General features: G+C 36.8%; 1 protein-coding gene across 2 annotated transcripts in view; it reads left to right on the top strand.

Annotated features, from left to right (window-relative positions):
* The window catches only part of eys (EGF-like photoreceptor maintenance factor), a 350,285-nt gene that overhangs the window by 290,736 nt on the left and 37,194 nt on the right, over nucleotides 1-22,355 (top strand). For both annotated transcript variants that reach the window (XM_088610149.1, XM_088610150.1), the window contains exons 41-42: nucleotides 13,725-13,833; nucleotides 15,808-16,028. In XM_088610149.1, coding sequence (XP_088466275.1) covers nucleotides 13,725-13,833; nucleotides 15,808-16,028 — 330 coding nt within the window. The remainder of the gene's footprint in view (nucleotides 1-13,724; nucleotides 13,834-15,807; nucleotides 16,029-22,355) is intronic.

Here is a 22,355-nt window from a genome sequence, read left to right as displayed (position 1 = left end):
GACGATGGGTGATAAGGTGCAACATGTGGCCTGTTTTAGCAAACAATCTCTTTTAACAAGATATTGTTTAAGGAAATCCTGTTTACAATACTAAGCAAGGATCCCCTCCCATTTCCATTTGTTTTCCTGGGTGTATGTTTCCCAAGTGGTCAGGATTTAGTCCATTAAACCTAAATTAGCAAGAGAGTGCTTTATTGCAGACCTCACTGCTGATGGTAGATCTGAAACTGCATTGTTTTACATTTTCACACTGGGCCTTGTTTCTTCACCTTGTTCTTCGTTACATTCATAAAACTGTGAATTAATTGTAATGTTTCAGCTTTTAAATCAAGCTCTAATTATACAAGCCCAATAGAGTTAAATTAATGCACTACATTTAACATCTGCACTTAATAGCTTGTTGTAATATTGACCTGGGTCTTTGCAGCTCCACTCTAAGGGGAAACTGTTTGTTGTACATACTTCCACCATCACTGTGCAGACCCAGTATCACCTGTCATAAGGAATTAGTCATTCCTCATTTGGCTCTGCAAACTCTCCTCCCTGAACTGCTGTCAGAGTATTCCACTGTCATTTATTTACCAAACTCCAAGCAGAATTGTGATGGCATGCTTTCAAGACATTCAATTTGCTGTGACTTAGAGGAAAACAGCACCTGAAACAGGCACAGAGAGAAAGCAATAATTAATAGAGACAAACAATGACTTGTAAATGAAAATCTAGCATAATGTTTCTAGCAGAGCATTTTTAAAGACGTGACCACATAATATATTGTATTTGTGGTCTGATTGGTCTTAAAGTAACACTATATGTTTCTTTCAGATTAAGAGAGTGCTTTCTGCACAGCTGAATAAAACAGATAAGTATAAAAATGAATCTATGATACAACAGAAGCTTGAAAAATAAAGGAGCAAAAAGATTGTTGAGAAATAATTAAATTTATGATGTTTTTGATTCTTATGGTAAATTAGAAAATGGCAAAACATTGTATGGTGCATGTACTGTTATTGTTTGAAAGGCAAAGTTATAATTGTATTAGACAATCTTCCATTAATGAAATGCACAACTATCAACATTAAACGGTTAATACTTAAACAAACAACGTTGTATTTTTGTGATCAAGAAGTGAAGCTTAAACAGGTTGATCCTGGATGCAAGCTATGTCTGTCCTTAGCCAAGAAGTTTTCTGTGACAACACCCAGCTACAGCAGCTGTCATCGATTAGAGAGGAGCCACCTCTGATGAACAGCATGACAGTCCTGCTACTCTGCTGCACCATGCAACAGCTTGACCTTCCTAATAACCTGCACTGGGAAATGAAAGACAACACAGATATTTTATGTGAAAATTAGTCAGTGCAGGTGAGGATTGAGCTATGCCAGATTTTACTGCAGTCAGTCACACAACTGGGTCTAAGACCCCTATTTGTTTTGTATTTTTAAGAGACACTTATGAGATAATTAATGTCTCCTGAGCAAATACTGCATTGTTTATTTATTGTATGATAACTTAAACGTTTTATCACCATGATTGCTTATTTATTTAATATACTATAGTTATTTATAAGATGGCTAAAATTATTTTTGCAGCAGAGAGAACTGACATTGCTCTACAAATATAAATATAGCACTCATTTGATTTCACTGAAAGGCTACATGTCAAGGCCTTGTTTAGCTTCTATGATCTGATGGGATCAAGCACCAAGATGTTCTGACTCAAGGTCACCGTAGGATGTACTGAATTTGAATTCTAATGTGTGGTGTGTTTATCTTATTGAGATTGTCCAAGTTGTGGTCTGGTAAAATTCAGATAAACAATTAATTGTAGTACAAGCACAGAGGAAATAATCTGGTAATAGTAATTAAAAATAATTACATGTTAGTGCAGGTGACTGCAGCTGACTGATTGTAATCACTAGTGATCATTTCTGGGTTTTGAGACCAGTCAACGTCACATTGGCACACTGGATGTGTTATAATGCTAATCCAGAGCAGTGGCTGTACTGCTAATTCTGTAGAAGAAAATAAGTCCAACAAATTTATGCACACAACAATAAAAGCTTTGTAGATTATGAACAGTTTAACTCACATCACTGAGTCTTAAAAATTTAGCAATGACAGGAAAAGAAACAGGGAGGAGAAACTGACTGCCTGAATAGTCACAGTGAAACTAATTCAGTGCATTACAGAGTGTGTAGCACTGGTTTTATGGGTGGCCAGTAGCAATATGTGTAGAGGAAAGCTCTGAGGTGAGACAGCACATGCTAACAGAAAGATTCGACAGCTGCAGTTCTTGTAAAAAAAGAGCAGAGAGATGCCTAGTACTGGGAAAGGACAATGTGATTGGAAAAGCTGTTGATGGCTACAGGACTCTTTGTAGTTCTGTACTCTTAGCTTCATCTTAGATGCTGTGCACTTGCTGATGGTAACTTACTTTCAATTTATTGACTTCTCCTTGATAAAACATTCATTGCTCCTGCAAAGCCTCAACACAATAATTAAAGAGAGTATCCTTCTAATTTCAACTTGATAACAGTTTAAGAATTGTCATGATGATCGTCTATACAATAGAGAAAAGCATTTTGTTGTATTAGACTACAGGTCTGTTTGCCAAAGCTATTGTATGAGCCATTCTTCAGGGGGCACCTTAAAGTGTGCGGTGCAATAACCAAGAGGCAGCTCAGTTGATCTGAATCTGAACATCCAAATGTCCGATAGTCAAAATATCTGAAAACCAGTCACAACTATGGCATTACTGGTGCACTGCTGGAAGGGACAGTACAAACCTTCGAGAATGATAAAACAGCTCCAAGTATGTTGTATAGACATAGACTTTAAAAGTCAAAATAGTTATTTCTTGAATCATCTGATAAACTTCCAGTTTGCATAAAAATGGTCAAGGAAAATGCATAATAATATGACTGAATTGTAAAGCATCAGATCCTCCACGACTTCAGAGTTACTGTCCTTGAGCCAAATGTTGCCTATAAATGTTATACAGGTATATTAAGACAGATCTGTCTCTTGAGAGTCATGTTTGTGATTTTGTCATCTGATGTCAATAGTTGCAGCCCCTCAGGGGTCATTCTGTGCTTATCTTACTCCCTGTGGTTTCAGGTGTAAAAGAGGACATATAATTTGCCCGGCAGTACTACAGTCTAATGCCACCCGATGCAGGCACTGGGAGTTTCTCTGCAGGACCTATTTTTTTCACAGATCACAGCTGGTAAGAGTTTGAGAATGAATAACGTACAGCTGTTGGCAGCATTACTAACTGTTGTTATTGGACGAGAAGTTGTGTGCTAGGGGAAGAGAATGTAATGTGACCGAGCCATGGGAATGCCAAGGGGTGGACCTCTCTCTCCCAGAAGCATGTGCTTCTAAGCAACCAAAGCTGTAGAAGCTATGTGATCTAATATGATGCAGATGTGGGCAGTCCCATAAGTGCAGGTGGATACTTCTCTGTGAGGACACCTAGTTAGGGGAATAGTTCTGATCAGCTTCAGGACTGAAAGGTAGTAAGGTCATGTCTCCCATTTGCATGCACGGTAATGAGCAGTAGACCTGGCACAGCAGGGCATGACAGACCTGCTGATCCAGTGTACAGCTTATGTGTCAAACTGTCTCATGCTGAGACACGGCAGTGAGAGTGGCCAGGCCAAAGCTGAGAGGGACAGAAACAGCTCGACATGTGTCTGTATGTCAACAGAAGATTTGAGATGCTCCTGCTGTCTGTGTAGAAAGAAGTTTGTCTGGGAAATGAGAGAGCAGAAGGCTGTATATTGTGAGTTGATCTGCACTGAGTGAGAGCAGACGGTTGCATACTCAGCAGCCTCAGATTCAACAGAAGACTAGTGGCTGCATATGTGAGTTAACACCAGAGAGCAGGGAGGTAGTAGAGAGGCCTTCACTCCACATGTCTAGACATGTGGTGGCAACAGAAGTGTGAGGGCACTTAGAATGCATGTTTGAAAAGACTGGGATGTCTGGGCACAAAGGAGATGCACAGGAAGATGTATGTGTGATATGTGTGAAGGCAGTTGTGGCTGGGTATGAGAGGTGCTCCAGCAGATGCAAGTGCATAGCCTTGGACAAGAGGTTGAGGTGCTGGAGTTTATGAGTGACATGATTCTGGGGCTCGAGGTTGAGCTCACAGAGACAATATGATGTGATTGTCTGAGCATGCAAGACCCAGCTCAGTGGCGCAGAGTGCAAACGTCAGCAGCTGGAGGTGGCCACCAAGTCCAACAGATAACTGGAGCTCTATGAGTGAGCCAATAGCCGTGACCATGAGAGCAAATTGCATCAGTGAGAGTGAGGCTTCTGGAGGAATATGTCATGGAGTAGGACTGGACACTGTCTACGAGCAGGGACTGTCCCTAGAAAGAGTCAACGAGATGCAGGGGAAGGGCCCCTTAGACTAGCAGCCTTGGTCACTGCTGTGTCGGCCCTCCATTAAGGTAAAGAAGCTGGTAGACCAGTTCTGGCCAAATAAGAACAACAGAGTCACAGGTCTTCCACAGTGTCTCCCAAAAGGGGTTTGTTAGAGGGAGAGAACCAGAAGTGTGAGGTTTGCTGAGCCCAAAAACCTAACGAGAGGCTCTGCAATGTGAGATAACCTTGAGGATGACCTTGAGAAGGAACCAAGGCATGTGTGACAAAATGAGACCATGTGGATGACACTGAGGGTGGTCTGTTAGTGTGCAAACTAGCCCGAATGGATCAGGTCTAGAACAGGAGATAACCCAATGAGGGGGTGCATGAGAGCACTGCTCTTGCAGGAGATTATGTGTAACTGGAAAACTAGAGTGAAAGCAGGCTGTGATATCCATCTTCATTGTGGGCCTGCTGGGATCATGTCTTTAAGTGATGGCCGCAGCATGTGGCATCACGAGAGTCAGAGTGCATCCTCGTCTCAGAGCGTGGCATTAACATTTAATTATAAATTTGTACCAGTGCTGTAATGTGCTGATCTTTTCGTTTAATTCTAATGTGTGTTATGCAGATATTTATCCACAACAATCCTCATATATAGACAGATGTGTGTATGGTTGTATATGTTTTCATTTGAACATTAATTGGAAATGACAGAATATCTGTGTATTTCACACAGAATCGTTTCATATTTTATATTTATTCTCAAAGTTGACTTTTTAAGTGCAAAAGATTGATCTACCTGTATTGAGGTGGTACTGTACATTGTGGACTTCAAATAAAAAACATTTTTTGCATGATTTATTTCACATTATATCTCTAAAAATGTATTTAGTGGGCTAAATTAATGTATTTCTCACACCCGAAAAAGGCTCCACAGCCGAAACGTTTTCCTTTCTTCTCTTTTCAACATGGAATAAACCTACTACTTGTTCCTAAATTAATGTATGCTATTAATGTATGCTATTTTGAAAAGGTTCTGGTATCCAATGGACTTAGAGATCACTTATCTTAGTATTATTTATTCTTTATGGAGAATGTGAAACTGAATGGCTCTTCTTTCCAGTACTACTTATTGTCTATTACATATCAAACTCTCATGTATTTTTATCAAATTGAACTATGCTATACTTTTAAACTGCATGTTCATCACCAAAAATAGACAATCAGCCTTCATTAAGGTCTAACAAAAAAGCTTATGTTGTCATTAAGTGACATCACCTTTCTTACAAGGTCAAAGGTGATTGACCCTAGCATAGCTTTTAATAATTTTCCCTTGTTATCATAAATTAACTGAGTTTGTAGCAGGAATACCTAGAAAAATATGCAGCACATTCTGTGAAGTGACTTCTTGTCTTTAATACTTGCAAACTTAAGTGGTTCAGTTGGTGAGAAAATCTCTACGCTTTCTAAATCACACGCAGTTTCTTACTTGACAGCTGGATAGTCCGTTCCCTTGACAACTTCTTTGGTTAATCATGGGTGTAAATAAGTTCCTGTCAACTCATTTTGTGGAACTCACATCACAATGTGCAATACATACAAGATACAGCTCCAAGTGAAACTAGAAGTCTGATTTTTTTTCTTTTGACATGCAATTGTATAACAACAGATGAACTTCAAAATAAAAACATAGTACTTTTGTAACATATTAACAGTTATTCCTACATATTAACTAAGTGAAAATGAAAATCTCCTGATAGACAGGTTTCAAAACCTCTGTGTTGTCTTAGATGCTTTATCACAGCTCTTGTCTTTCCTCACCAGTTGTACTTGCAAATACTTATAAGAAAATGATTCCCTTCAGAATTTATCACTCTCCAAAAAAGCTTTTAGGAGTATAAGATCTCTCTAAGACTTATGTCATCAAAACTCTTAACATTACAATGCATTAGATGATCTGAAATGTGGGAAAGAATTCAGGCTTTCAAGTAAGTATTGTTCTAATTGTCACCAATCAGACCTGGTTCTCAGAATATTTCCATGGGGGCTTAAAAATGTGTTTCTAATGGGAAGGATCAAACGTATTTACAAAGCTCAGTGTCTAGTGCCTGTCTCACTAAATAAGAATCTGCATGTATAATGCCCATATCGTAGCTTTAGGCAGTGAAGTGACAAAGATTCCCTGTCCAGTTGTATCAGTTTAATACCTACTCCAAATTGTAACATTTATTTTCCAGACTAAAATAATCCTTTTAACGAATAAAGAAAATGAAAGAAATCTTGATAAACAGACTTTGATATAAATGCATGTCGATTTTTGCTAACGCAGTACAACTCAGTAACAGAAAAAGATCACATTATTTCCATTTACTGTCCATTTTCACTCAGTGTAATTTTCTTTTCAGTCCTGAAGTCTCTGCCACAGTCATTGTTTTTTAAGTAATTCTGTCTAATCTTTGGAGGATAATTTAAAATTCTGTATAAATAAGAGCTTTAATACCGAGCTCTAGAAGTACACGAGTAGCATTAATCCACCTACTTGTTGCTGTGTTCTTCATCCTGGCCCAACAATTATCCATTGCTGTGTGTCAGCTTATCATTTTTGTCACTGTTTTCCTTCCAGTGTTTGAACCCTTTCCTTTTGTTACCTCTTTTTATTCCTAAATATACAAATTACATTTATATAGATTGTATGTGTCTGTGTAACATACATGTATAAAGGTGTGTACCACTGGCCTCATACGGTCTTTCAATGGATGTAGCAATGGAATGTGAATTCCATGCCCTGTTCTCTCATTCCTTCTTCCTACTGGAATATCTAGAATGTAACCCTTTTAATGTGTATTTCAATCTCCTGTTCTAAACCGGATTTCGAGAACAAAACATAATTACACAAACCCAATGAGGGCTGTCAGTCACCAAAACCCATTATGCATCAAATGGTGAGAATTTATTGCATAGATGTAGTTTGGGGAAGTTAAAGAACAAGGAAAAGTAATGGGTAATGTCGGCAAAACAACAATAGTAATTAGAACTGTTGGTGGGAATGACCACGATCAATCCGGATCTACTTCTGTGGAGCACTGTGGGGAAAAAACACAGAACAATTGAATAAGTAAAATTTAACTACACACTGAAAAACTATGTGGAATTAGTATTTGTTCAACTTCTGAGCCTTTTTCAGGTGTGAATCTGAAATATCTATTAGACTGTTATTGTATTCTTTTATTATTCTATTTTAGAATGAATGTGAGAGTATGTTGCATGTTGCAGCATTACGTTGTCTTAAGGGAAATGAAGACTTTTAAATTTGTAAGGCATTTTGTACAGCAACACCGTAGCATCTAGGTTTACTGCTATAGCATTTTACTATTCTAGTCATATGAAGATTTATGTAAAGCTGGCTTAATCTGGCTCTGGATGATTCGAATGTCTGACCCATTTATTTCACTTTATTTGCACTGAATTATTTGGTCTTGTGTGTCAACAGAAGATCTGTTTGCAAGTACAATATTCAAAAAAGAATACAATTTGGAAATTCCAGCAACTGTGTTCAATATTTCTGTGGTTTCTGAAACATTAATAGAGAGAAAATCCTTATAAAGTCTTTCTATTTGGAGGGAAGTCGAGATAATGCGTCTATCAGTTGCAACTGTAGAAGCTTAATAGCAACATTTCTGTCATGTTACTTTACTGCCATCTGTTGACCAAAGACACACATTTTTTCACATATTTGATGCTCTGTTATGCATCATCTTTATTATCCTATGCTTGGAGTTCAAATTTACATAGATAAGGTTACAAATCACTGCAGTATAGCTAATAATAAATTGCATCTAAAAAGCCCCAAAGCCATATAAATATGTAGTGGGCACTTCATTTACCACTGAATGCACCAGCAGCCGAACTACACACCAGGGCAGGTGGAGACACAAGAAGTTATATAACCAACTGAATTAAGGGGGAAATTAAAATAGGCTTGATCAGGCAAGACTGGAGTGGAATTTAATCAGTTTTGAACACTGCTCCTCTTTTACAAAGTGCCACAGGATCTTTATCAAACAATATCTATGGACTGAATGTCACCATACTGGAGTAGTGGTTTGGTATTCTTGTCCAAATGGAAGAGCACCACTAACTGCTCCACCAACACTACTTACAGCAGCAGCCTAGTTTTTCTAGGCCATCTCCTATCCAACTATTAACCAAGTCCAGCTTCGAAGTTGTGGCCATCAGGAGCAATAAAGACTTGATGGGGGTAGTAATGATGAGGTTTGTCTGCTGGGATGAGCATATCCTGCTTCTTTACAGCATTGAACCACACAGTCATGAATAAAGGATAAGAGAACACCTACTTATTTCAGTTTGGGTGGTTAGAGTGGAAAATGTCAGCTTACTGGCTTCTCTGTAAGGCTTAGAAAAACCTTTAAGAAATTGATTTTACGAAAAGGTGTTCTGCTTTTGAAACAATTTAAGGTGAATCATTGTTTAAATAGCCTTAAAGAAAAGACGAAAGACGTAATTCTGTGCCTTTTAGGCATTTGAAAAGTCAGAACAATCAAAAAAAGGTCTGTGAAGCAAAAAGGATTGATTTACTGGACTGTCATTCTCTCTACCATTGGAGATCCGGGTTCAGACTTGCCTTCGGGCAAAAGCAATGTAAATTACTTTGGTGGTCTGAGCTCAGAGTCCAGTGGTTCTACGAACACATAAAATCATGCTGTGAACTTTGTGAGAAATCTCTGGATGTGAGCCAAAGGAAATTAAACAAGTGTTAACCAAAAAATAAGGACCAAGATGAAGGAAGAAAATGAATTATCCAAAAACCTCAGAATCTCTCACCACTTTAATTGACAGACTTAAAGTTTGTCTAATGATTGTTCTGGCAGTTATTTTAGCACTGTCAATGTTGTTTTAAAATATGTTCAGTTGTTAGAAAAGGAAGCTATAATTTCATGAATATGCACATTTCTATCACTATCAGAGACCCCACAAAAGAAAGAATGTGTGCTTACGCTTATAATTCTTATGCAATAAACAGCTGAACATTAGACTCTATATTTGATTTGCTTGTGGGTTTTCTTGTTAATTTGGTGTTCTATATGCAAAACTGCTCTTCAAACTTTCTGAACTATAATTAGTCCCACCTGAGGCAGGTGGTCTTTGATTAGTTTCTGGGAGAGATCCAGGTGGGTGATGCACAATTAGCATGAGCCGGATTGCTTTGATTACTCTCATCTGATCGTTTAAGAGACAATTTCACCAAACGTTGTTAGACACACAGACCTCAATACAGGACAATGAAATTCTGTGAATGTGCAATGTGTCATACTTTATAAAATAGCCACAGACTGCTATGAGAATAAATTAGGCATAGGATTGTCATTTCAGACAAAAATTGATGAAATGGAAAACTCCACTTAAGGGAATGCCCCCCTTTAAACCAGTGGCCTGTTGAACAAATTCCACAAGAATAAAATAAAGATTCTTCTTTCCTTATTAATACTGATTTCTATGCTCACCATTGTACAACACCCTTAAATTATTAGGAAGACTTAAAGGAAAATTTAACTTAATACCAGATTTATGTATTTATGTAGGACTGACTCTGTTATTGTGTGTACTCTTAAGATTGTTCATAAACAATCACAATGGCCAACATGAAACTAGGAGTTACCACTAAGCCTGGAATGGTAATATGAGAATGTTAATACACTTCAGTTGTTGACAGTAGGTTTAACTATAAAAATGGTTGCAGTTGTTTTTCTTTTCAATTACAAGAAAACAAAGATAAAGAATTAAATCCGTTTCTTCAAGTTCAGTGAAATGGCACAATCAGTGGATGCATTTCTCTTTTGTCTTCCTCCACCAAGCACAGTTGCAAGCACTGTATTTTAAAGACCACGGAGAGCCGGAGGCACGGAGGTGGGAGTGGGAGGGTAGTGACATTCTGACATGGATTTCATAACACAAGAGTGACAAAATTGTTGAAGCTTCAGTCATTGTAATTGTCCTTTTGCCATGTATAATTTAGACTGCTCTTGTTATTCCGTTGATATAGCAGCGGAGAAAGAGGGCAGAGCTGCACTTGAAGGCAATATTTCACTGTTCTCTTCTCATGAACAGTGTGAGCTGTGCTAGATTTAGAATTGTATTGCATATGTACATGTATTTTAGGTAAGGGATATTTGCTGTCGGAAGCTTTTTTTATTTGTAAAATATTCACAATCATGAAATGGTGTTATTGGGCAACTTTAGATTAGAATTTTATCTCACAGATCTTACATGCAATACCTTCAAATATAAGATTTACGAGCCCTAAATCTACTGTGGACACAAATGATTGCTAAGTGCCAGCTTTAGTGCCGAGGTAAATCACTTGAACAAACATACTCACATGAGCTACTTCCATCTATTTATTCTAGTATCATTGCTATTATGTGTAAGCTTTTGGAAATGATCATTAAAACAAATCTAGAAGATCATTTTATGTAAAAGAGATTCTAAAGAATAATCAACAAAATTGAGAAAAGGCAGATTTTGAATAATCAATTGGAGGCCTTTGAACAGGCAGCAGCAGTGATCACTATAGTCAGAGCACATAATAATTTTCAGACATCTGTAGTTAAAGTTCCTTTTCTCATAAAAGACTAGGTCTCAAATTGCAGGAGGTAATAATTTGCAAAAGGACATGTATTTAAGTTTAGAACTTGTTAATGGATATAAAACTAGGAGAACATTCTGTATAAGAGGTGAACATACTGTCACCTCAGTTTGAGCTTTGAGTACCTTTGCTCTTGCTAATTTATATCAATGATCTAAATTTGTCATAAACTTGGCAAACATGTGCCAAACCAGAACACAAGTATTAACAAACATTATATATGATATTCAAAGCAAAGGATGTTCAAAATGATTTAGGTCATGTTTGATTTTAAACATCTGTCAGATGGCATTTAATGTAGACAGGAATTAGTGTTACATGCAATTTGCAAAAACATCCTATAAATATAAGATGAAAGATGAAGAAGCTGCTTATGAAAAAGACTTAAGTGTTTATGTTGACATGTCGTTTTCATCTTCTAGATGATGATGAGAATAAAAAAAAGACACAGAATTTAAGATATAATCCATACATCCATTTTATAACCACTTCATTAAATTCAGGGTCACAGAGGAGCCAGAGCCTGGCACTGCACAAGGTAGGGTACACCCTGGCCAGGGTGCCAGTCCATTATTAGCTCATCCCTTTGTGAGGAACAGATTTGATTCGCTTTTTTTTCCTTTTGCAGAAGAAATTTTGTTACGTTTCAGGCAACAAACCTTAATGAGCTAAAACTTGCATAACAAAATATAAATCCAATTATAAATCCCATTTGACTATTTTAAAGCTGAAAGCAAATTTTAAAATAAGTCCCAGAGAGAAAACTGAAATCAGCTAAAGAAAAACCTAGAAGGCAGTGCTCCTCCAGGACCTGGTCTGGGTACCACTGCGGTACAGTACTCATCTTGAATATTCTGCTTAGACTTGGTCACCACAAAAAGAAACGAATCTTGAAATCCTCTGAAATCAATCCAAAATTCAGCGTGGGGACCTGATTCAGAGTATTCAAAATTCTCAAAGACAATGGCAACATTGGTCCTATGGACTTCAGAATCGACAGAGAACAGTAATATAAACTAGGAGGAAGCCCTTTTAAAACAGAGAAAAGCCAGGGACTCCTGGCACTACTCTTCTGAACTGACATCTTGGGAAGAGGGAAAGATCCAAAGTCAGCTAGTGAAGTCACAGGGACCCTTCTTCCCACAACCTTCCGTTGGAAAACTAACCTGTGTAAAAAAAATCATTTAGATGACACATGATAGTGTTATAAGCCAGCAGCCCAACTCAAAACAGATCAGGTAGAGAAGTGAGAATTTGCTTGACCAGTGCAATTAAGGGTGAACCCTAGGTAGGCCAGATCGTTCAAACCCAGAGTGTCTAGTTAGGACATCAGGGTCACCTCCCCACTCTTACAGTTTGAACCACAGTTTAACATCAAGACAGTGTCAGAAATTCTGGTCAAGAAGGAAGAGAACCACCTAGTGGTCAATTAACACCACTTAAAGGAGCAGCCTAATGTCAGAAAAGTTACTGCAGTGCTTAGAAGTCTCCCATTTCAATAACGAACAAGTCTGTCTTTGATTAGCTTCTGGCTATGATAAAATATTAATTTTGAAAGAGGCATTTGATTTACACCCTATTCTGTAGTATTTCTGCAGGATTTTATGATTGCATACATTTAACTTGTAATTTCAAAATAGTAGTCTTGGCTTGTAATGTCTGGGCATGTCATTGCCTGAAAGGTCAAGCTGCCCCCTGTGCCATGTATAGCATAACATGATGTGCTATATGTCATTCTGCCTCTGCATGCCATTCCAGATACATCAGTTTATGCCCAGGTTGTGTTCTGGGTTGATGCAGTGGTTGTATGTGACGATATGATGCTGGGGTTCTGCCATGTGTCTGCTTGCTTGAGAAGGTGTTTATGTTTGGGGAGAATGACACTCAGAGTTGGCTGGCTGTGCACTGGGCTTTAAAAATGACAGATGATAAGTCTGCTCAGTCAGATGCTGAGAGGTGGCAGCCTGCAATTGTTCTAAAGCTTCTATTGATCATATAAGCCACAGCACCCAGAATCGTTTACTTGAATGAAGCAGTGTGCTCCAGAAAATCACACATTAAAAATGTCACATTTATTTTATTGCTGCTTCAGTAGTGTTGATCCTTTCTACATATTTTAAATGTTGGTTGAGTATTATGTTACTAATAGCCATAGCAGGGATAATGTTTGTAGTAGTAACTGCTGCAGTAGGAGTATTATTAATTAGTATTACTAATAGTAATAATGCTTATATTGCAGCCCCTCACACATACAAAGCATTTAACCTTACTTATTGTAATAAGGTGTTCTTCCTCATCCTATAACCTTGGCAGATAGCAGTGAAACAGAAAATTACTTCACTTGTACCCTTTGAAAAGAATAAGAAAAAACAGTTTTTTTCTGAATTAATCATATGTCAAATACCCCTCTTTACTGCTCAGCACTGCACTGTAAGATCCATCACGACGTTATGTCATGCTAAGAAAAAAAAAGATAAAAAACTCTTCTCCCTTGGCATTTCACCCTGTCCAGGTCTGTGGCTACGAATTGACAGAGTAATGCATTTGAAATCTGAGTGTCAGCATTCACAGAGACTCCCATTACAAGATTCTCCTCTCAAGTCTGCATAATTTTCATGGTCAAATGGATTTATTGTGAATGGCGCATATTTTAATGAGATTTTTTTTCTCTCTCTCCTCCACAGATATCAGCTGCCTGTTGGTACAAATGGAGGACACTGTATTATAGGAGTAGCTGTGGATAATGGTCCTCTTACACTGCAGAAAGAATACCTGCACCAACGTGTGTCAGAGGTAACAAAACTTTGTTGTTTAATAGAAAAATGCATTCTGTTTGATCAGCATGGTGAGAGTGTGGAGTGTTTAAATATAGAAAATATTTTTGCTAAGGCTGGTTTTTCATCAGCGTTATTACACATCGTACAAGTTCCATTACTTTAGAAGTGCCTTGCATGTTAAATAACAGTATGATCAGACACATTTGTTTTTGCTTTGCATAAAGCGGTGCAGTAGTCTTGTCCCAGTGGAATGTTTCAAGTTAAGTTCAGAAAGCAGGATTTCAGAATTCAGCAACAAGGTGCCGCTGATGTAATTTTATGCCAGTGTTGTTTACTACTCAGCAAAAATCTGATTTCTTACCAGAAGATTTGTCATTAAATTATTACTTTTAAAAATCTATTGCAGCTTATTTATATGTCACATAAAATCTATAATATATATATTAAATTGGAGCTCAGCAGGGAAATACACAGGAATCTCTAAGAGAAATATGGCCTGATATTCCAGCTCAACTTTTGCAACCAGATTTAGTCAAATTATTACAAAATGTCTAGATTTTATGTCAGACATATTACTCATACCAAAGTGGTAAAATACATCCACAAGTGTCACTATCTGTTACACGTTTTCTAATTGTGATGAAAGATGTTGACATGGCAGACATAATGGAAGATGTACTGTCATTATGTACATATATATTGTATATATATATATGTATGTATTAGATATCCTATTTTAACATGGTTAATTTCAAAACTGATTCAGGATTAAAAGTTTCATAAATATCTAATTTGACAAACGAACACTGCATTTTTCGACTATGTTAAAATACATTACTGCATTACAATGTTAAATTTTTCAGTATTAATAATGAAATACAGGTATCAAATACTAAGAACAATCTATAGACAACCAGATTTTTTAACTTAATTTGACGCAGAAAAATTACAGCTGTTTTGATCTGGAGTTTTAGTCCATCTTGATTACATTACAGTACAGGGTTTAGTCACTCTACTTTTTACACATATCTCACTTTACATTTGTATAATAATTACTTTTTCAATTTCCTGTGATACTAGATGATTGTCAAATATATACGGTGAAACAAAAATGCCACATATAAAACAAAAATCCAATTGTGCTTTTAAAGTCTCACCAATACACTGTGACTGACTTTAACTCAAAATATTTTAAAAGAAATATATGCTTCTGTTTGACTTAAAGTTCCACGTACAGCATGGCATTTGTAGTTATAATTTCAATAAAACCTGAGGTGTTCTGGGCTTAAGTAATTACACTGAGCACAGCTTGTCAAAAAACTAGAGACATTTTGATTGGTGAGCCCTGTCAGATAATTAGCAGACCTCTGTGAAGAAATCTGAGACAGTGATTTGTGCATTTCCCAAATAAAATCAAATAAAATTGCCACATCAGAGCAATGTTTAATTACTGTACAAGTTCACATGAGGTCTCATCACTTATTGTGTGCTACATTTTTTAATTGGATTATTGGAAACCTGACTATTATTAAAGTTTCTGACTTTATGCATGGTGTTGGTTAATATACCGAATCAGCAGTTTACAAACACACTGCAGCATTTAAAAAAAAACAACATGGGTTTTTTTCTGGATGTCTCCAAGAAATAAATATCAATGTAAATTAGTTAATCTACATATGGAGATTCCCATACAAAGCCTGGATAGCAGTTACTCTTTATAACATGAGAAAACATTTAAGACAAGCTTACAGGAACATGCATGGCACAAAACAATGCGAAAACAGTCTGTGTCTTCATTATTTATTAGATGAAACATAACCTACTAAAAATCTCGTTAAGGTGGAAGGAAGGAGCTTAAAAAATAGGAAAAGTGATGATGTGTGTTCAGAGGGTAATTTCTGAGAAAAATTGTATGGTATTGTTCCCAATAATGGTATAATGGGTATGAAACAACCTTATTTGTTTTTCATTTCATATTCACAAAACCTAGGTTACTTTTGGCCCACTATTCCTCGGAGATATTCCCTCACATTCTGAACTGCACGATGGAGCTGGGGAGGTAATTGGCTTTCTTGGTTGCATTAGAGAGCTGCAAGTGAATACAAAGGAGCTCTGTATTGTGGAGGAAGCAGTGAGAGGGAGAAACATTGAGAACTGCAACACCCCTGTCTGCCAGCACAACCCCTGTCGCAATGGAGGCACGTGTGTCAGGTAGGAAACAACACTGCATATTCATTTCCACGAGGGTCAGACTTCAGAACGCAGTGATCCTGTCAGCTATATTAAATTGCTGTGCGCTATGAGCCCATCTGGTTTTGGGAAGTAATCTGATTTAGGTGTGATGTTCCTAAACCCTGCTTACTTCTCTGGGGAGCTTTGTGTGAATCTGAAGCACATGTGAAATTAGTCATTTCACAACCACTGTTGCAATAGTAAAAAAAAGACCTTCATTGACATAAAGATGAAACACGGTTAAAAATAATAATTCTCCTGCAATAATTCCACCTTGTGTTGTTGCTGTTCTGTCAGCTGACTTTGGGAGTTTGGATTAATGTTCCAAGTACTGTAGACTCAGGACAATTCTAACAGCTGCAGCTTATGCACACATTTATGTCATGTGGGAAATGCATTGTCTTTAAGAAAGCTTGAGTTTCTGAGAAAATCAATGGTACTAAAATCCCACAGACAGTACTATCTTTCCTGTAGGAAAATATGTCTGTAACTATTCTCCATGTAATTACTCTTAATATCTATGTTCTCTCCATACTGGAGCAGCAGATGGGTCCATTAATGTTAATCAATGTATTAAAGCTGAAAAATCAAAGTCCATTAACAGTAAATTTCAGTGGAGAATGTTTTTCTTGTGGCTTTGAGTTCTTTTGTAGCAAAATTTTAGATGTGTCCTTAAGAACCAATAAAATATCACAACTGTGATGAGTAATACAAATGAGGAACTGTATTTTATTTAAAGACTTGTAAGAATGGGGAGAACATAAAAACTCCGCACAGGAAGCACCCCTGGTCCATAATTTAAGTGCTGCATACAAACACATGCACTTCAGCTTACTTACAAAGATCTCAAGGTCTTTCTCCGCTGTGGAAAGCAAAGTCTTTCAGCAAGGCTGTCTCAGGCAGCTGTAGTCTCTCCTTCACCTCAAAACTGAGCAATCGCAGACTTGCCGCTAGACTTTTCTCTGGTTCAGTAATTTGATTTTTATTGATCTTTTCACTTGTCAATGTGTTGCTTCAAGGTAAGTTTTATTTTACCGCCAGAGAAAGCGATTCAGTGGTTCTCAATTCATATCAAACATTCATGAATACAATTAGGAAACATTCTTCTTGTAGCATTTCAATCAGAACTGCATAAACCTGTACACAATTGAATTTCATTACCGCTTGACATAACTATGCTGCATTAACATCCTGTGATAATAAATGAGCATCATCAGTCATATGTTAAGAAACAGCAATAGAATGATTTTTTTCAGGCTGAGGGATGGTCTTGCCATGAAAACAAGACCTGGTTGCAGATGATAGGAAGCTTAGGTTCATTTAACTTACATGTATTTGGTAGTTTAATAGCTGAGTGAGTTTAAATTTTCATCCAGCCATTTATTAAGAGACCATAACCACCTGGCTGACAGGCTTGTTCTGTATACCCATAACTCCTTGCATAAAGAAATATGTCCTGTTTTTTGTTCTAAATGGATTCCGCTTCAGGTTCCAGGAATGACCCTTTGTTCTTGTTTCACTGCTGAGTGTGAAACAGTTCCCTGGGTTTACCACATCTGCTGTACATTTAGGATTTTATATGTTTGAATCAAGCCTCCTTTCAGTCTTAATTTGAGATTCAAGAGATTTAGTTTCATTGATCTATCTGTATATGACAATTCCCCGAGGCCTGGGATCATAAGAACATAAGTCTTGTAACTTTTCTTTGAACTCCTTCTATAATCTCCGTCTTCCAGCACCAGGCAAAGGTGAACAATTATAAACGTTCATTAATCAACACAGCACAGGGATGAGGACTTTGTGTGCAGACAGAGGCTTCATCTTTCTGCGCCACTGGAAACCTCTGCATGGCAATGGGCATCTATATAAATGTGATGGACTACATCTAAATGAGATGGGCACCTTGTGAACTAAAATGGAAGGGGAGAAACTAAAGATAATTGAATTGGAAGTTACATGGGCAATAAAGACCGAGGGAAATTGAAAGGGAAAAACAAAACAAATGATCAGGTAATTAAGTGCTTATACCTAAATACCGGGAGTACCAGAAAATAATTAGGCAAGATAGAAGCTACCACATTAGCAGGCAATTATGATATTATTGGAAGCACAGTAATCGGGCTAATAGAAAATGATCGAGAGAAATGTGACATGGGTAGATACACTCTGTTTAAGAGATACAGGAGAAACGGAAGACGGGGAAGTATAGCACAAAGTATAAAAAAGAGCATTCATGTTAAGGACTGCAAGCTAAAAGAATCAAGAATCCCTAAATCTATGTGGAGCAGACTATACATGTTTCAAAGGTATAGTGTTAGGAGTATGCAACAGACCACCAAATGCAGATATGAATTGTAATTCAACACTGTATAATACAAAATAAGAGTTTAAGTGCAAAGAAGTAGTTTTTATGGAAGACTTCAATTTTCCCATCATAGACTGAGAAAGGCCTTTGAGGATATCACCAGTGAAAACTGGTGGTAAACATCGTTTTTGACTGCTCTATTACCTAGTTTATCAAAGCAGCTACAAAAGTAAATGCTTACTGTATATAGATATTTCAGACAAACAAGACAAGCAGACAGAGGTAAGAGAACCAACTGTTGAGGTTGAGTCCAAGTAAAATGTCAAGCTTCCAGAAAGCAGGCTTTAAGATACAGCATTAGGAAATTAAATGGGATAGGATACATATGAAATTGGTGGAAAATGATTAGCAACAGATTCTACTTGAAGCACAAAATAAATTTGTCCCAAAAGTGAGTAAATGCTGTGAGTAAATAAAGCTAAAAAACTGTTCCGAAATGTATAACAAATCAATATGGTAAAATGTACGGGAAAAGTGAATTATAAAATTATTAAAAAACAATAGAACTTGGTTAAAGCAAAACAGTACGATGTGTCGCCATTATAAAAAGTTATTCCAGTACTACTACAACAAAAGGACCCTCAGAGGATAAAATGAAATATATCGTGTACAAAAATTAGATACTTACTGTATAGACGACGAAAGGGAAAGGAGCGTACTAAACTACTTTGCAATTTCGCCCACGGGATTAATAAAGTATCTATCTAAACATGTATTTCACTCAGGTCTTCGCTAAGGAAGAAGTCAACAACGTACCTAAGGCTGCCGAAATACAAGATTCTGAACTGGATAGTATTAGTGTTGAAGAAAGAAAAATGGTTTGGGTACTAGAAGCACTCAAGACTAATAAATTCCCAGAGTAATAAATAAACAGTATCTTCCCAATTGTACGCAGGGAAATGCGAGATTGTATTCAAAAGCCAGATTTTTCAGCAGTCTCTCTAGAAAGGAGTAGTACGCATGAACTGTAGAATCGCTAATGCAGTACCTATCCATAAAAAAAGATGAGAAAACTAAACCAAGTATAGAGCAAAAAGTCTGACTTCTGTTACATGTAAGATAATGGAAATGATTATAAGAACTAAACTAGAGGATCACCTTTATGGAAATAGTATCATATGATATGGTATATTTACATTTACAGAAGGGTTTGATGAGGTTCCCCATAAAATATTAATTTTCAAATTGCAGGTGTTAGCCATTCAGGAAAATTTGAGTATTTTGAATGAGAATTATTAAATAGAAAACAGAGATAATGGGTGAGGAGTCACAATTTAATGATGTGATTAATGGACTACTATTGATGGGCTCTGTACTAGGACCACTAGTCGTATGTCAATGACTTTGGTTCTGAAGGAGTTCGTTACCTAATGCAGTTTATTAGTAGAATTATTGGACACTGTCAAGCAGCAAGTGAAATTCAAAAAGATTTAGGTAAATTTCACAACAACAAACATCTGGCAGATGATGACAAATGTATGCAAGTGCAGGGTTTTGCACGCTGGTATTAAAAATAAATTCTAAATACAAAATGGGAAACTGAGGTAGAAGAAGCTTTATACATCATCTACATCTTGTAGAAAATATGGTTGAACAAGAAAGTAGGCAAACAAAATGATAGGATATACAATATAAAACCATAGACTTTAAATTAAAGGATTTGATGTTAAAATTGTATGATGCATGAGTGTAGTCTGAAATAGAATGTTATCTACAATGTTGGTCACAACAGAAAAGACACAGCTGCTCTAGAATCAGTCAGGAAAAGAAAAACCAGGGCACAAGCTGAAACTGCTTGTTAGTACGTTTAAAACAGAGAACAAGAGGCAGTTCTTCACTCAAGCACTATGGACTCGAGAACTAAAGACTATGGAACAAGCTGCACAGCCATATTGTTGAAGACGATACTCTGGTTTCCTTCTTTCCTTCAAGAAATGGGTGGATGAGATACTCGGATCTCTTAAGTACTAAGAACAGAACAGACTAGATGGTAGTTATAAGAACTGTTGTGAACTTATAATGGATAGATTGTCATTGACAATTTTTATCATATTTCCTATATTTACAATATTTATTTTTAAAATATTCTGTTATTGATCCCCTAATACCTAAAAAGCTATTTTCACTTTTATAGTTAAAAATAGTTTGGCCTCTATCACTATGTTCTGCAGTTCTGTAGTTCCTGCAGTCTGTTATGCTCTATTTTTGTATTTGGATCTTGAGGTCTTTGATGCAGTCTGTAGGGTACTCTTTTCCTTCTGCCTTTTTTGCTTTCTCCATTAAAGCATTTTTGTGGATAAATTTAAGGGATGAGTATGTTTTGAGCCTTACGGGTATGTTTCTGATGTATAACTATGTTTCTCCAACTGATCCACCATTTCACCAGTTAGGAGCACTCTGCTTCATATCTTCATAGCCTGATTTTTGAAAATTTAAAAGTTCTCGTTTTAGACTTACTGTAAGCTTTAGAAATTGAAAATACAAATTAAAAGTTACTATGTTATGAATACTATTTTCCATTAGTTCCATCACATCTATTCTTTTTTTATCCTATAGAAATAATGAATGTAAAACGTTCAGTCATTACAGCAGATAGAAAAATATTGCATGTTCTCTTGCCCATTTATTGCTGTCAGTAATTTGGCAGGATGAAAAACCTTTGCGAACCAAAACACAGATTCCATCTGTAAAGGAGTTCACAAAACGTCAAATGTTGGCTCACTTGATCTGAACAAATCTAAAGGATACATTTCTGGTTCCGTGCTTTGCTGATGATGCTCATAATCTTAAGAAAATGCTTTGTTTGAAAATCCTTCCACCCTTAACATGAGTAACATATTTCACACATTGTGACAGAAATGCTTCGCTGATCCCAGAAATACTATTTTGATGTTATTTATTAAATTTTCTGGATGCAGCAAGCTGAGTTTCTATATAAAGGGATGGCTTTCATCCTCTTCAAGCAACAAGAATGACGATTTATTTTTCTCTCTTTTCATAATTTTTGTGCATTAATATTTTTTGCAGGCATTGCAAGGAATCACTTGTTTTCATCACTGAGTGTCTTAATGATTGATATTGATGTGGTCTCAAGGTGACACTATCTGCAGTCAGTATAGCCCTCTGTGAGTAGCACACCACTCCCTCAGGCTGCTTCTGCAGATACTGAAGAATATTTGGTAGCACAAAAGTGTTTGAAAATCACTTGACTTTCCTAAAATTGTACTTGAGTGGCTCTTGCAGTGTATATTAAGCTTAAAAAAGCCTTTGAGAATCTTCCCTGTGGGTTTATCTTGTCATCTTTATGAAATCACAGAAGTACAAAACAATACAATAAGGACACGCTATACTTTCCTAGTCAAGGGGTAACTATGTTGCTCCCTCCTCTGCGATTCGTTTTGAAGACAACTGAGCATACTGTATATGTCTATAGTCCAAATGTGGTCTTTCAATGCCATTCACTGTTAAATTATTTAATGCTGCACAGGCAGAAGTGTCCTGGCCTGATGCTACTTTTCACACGAAAATCATGTTTCATCTCCCACCACTAGCAATCCAGCACACTTTGTGAGTTCTGTAATGGAAGAAATTGTCATTCATCAAATACAGATACTATGTGTGACAAGCTCAATTTTAGAATCAAATGAAGTGCTGCTCAAGAAATGTGCATTTACTTTCTTCACAGTACATAAAACATGACATCTTTTTCTTTTTCTGCTAGTAATTATTGTGTAGTGATACCTAAAATGTAATCATACATAAGCAAGTATTCACCACTGTCTGGTAATCAGGAGAAGGAATGTGCCAATAACATTCACTGTTCATCTTAAACCCATACTCCTGTGAACCCTCAGGGTAGACTTGAGCTGACACGCTTCGGCATATTAGGGAATGATGGTCACATGCTGTTTAATGAACTTTAATTGCTCTTTGCTTTCTAC

The sequence above is a fragment of the Lepisosteus platostomus genome, chromosome 17, assembly GCF_059453375.1.
Source record: "Lepisosteus platostomus isolate fLepPlt1 chromosome 17, fLepPlt1.hap1, whole genome shotgun sequence".
Lineage (NCBI taxonomy): Eukaryota > Metazoa > Chordata > Actinopteri > Semionotiformes > Lepisosteidae > Lepisosteus > Lepisosteus platostomus.
Note: the sequence above shows the minus strand (reverse complement) of the source record. Positions and strands in the feature narration are given on the sequence as shown.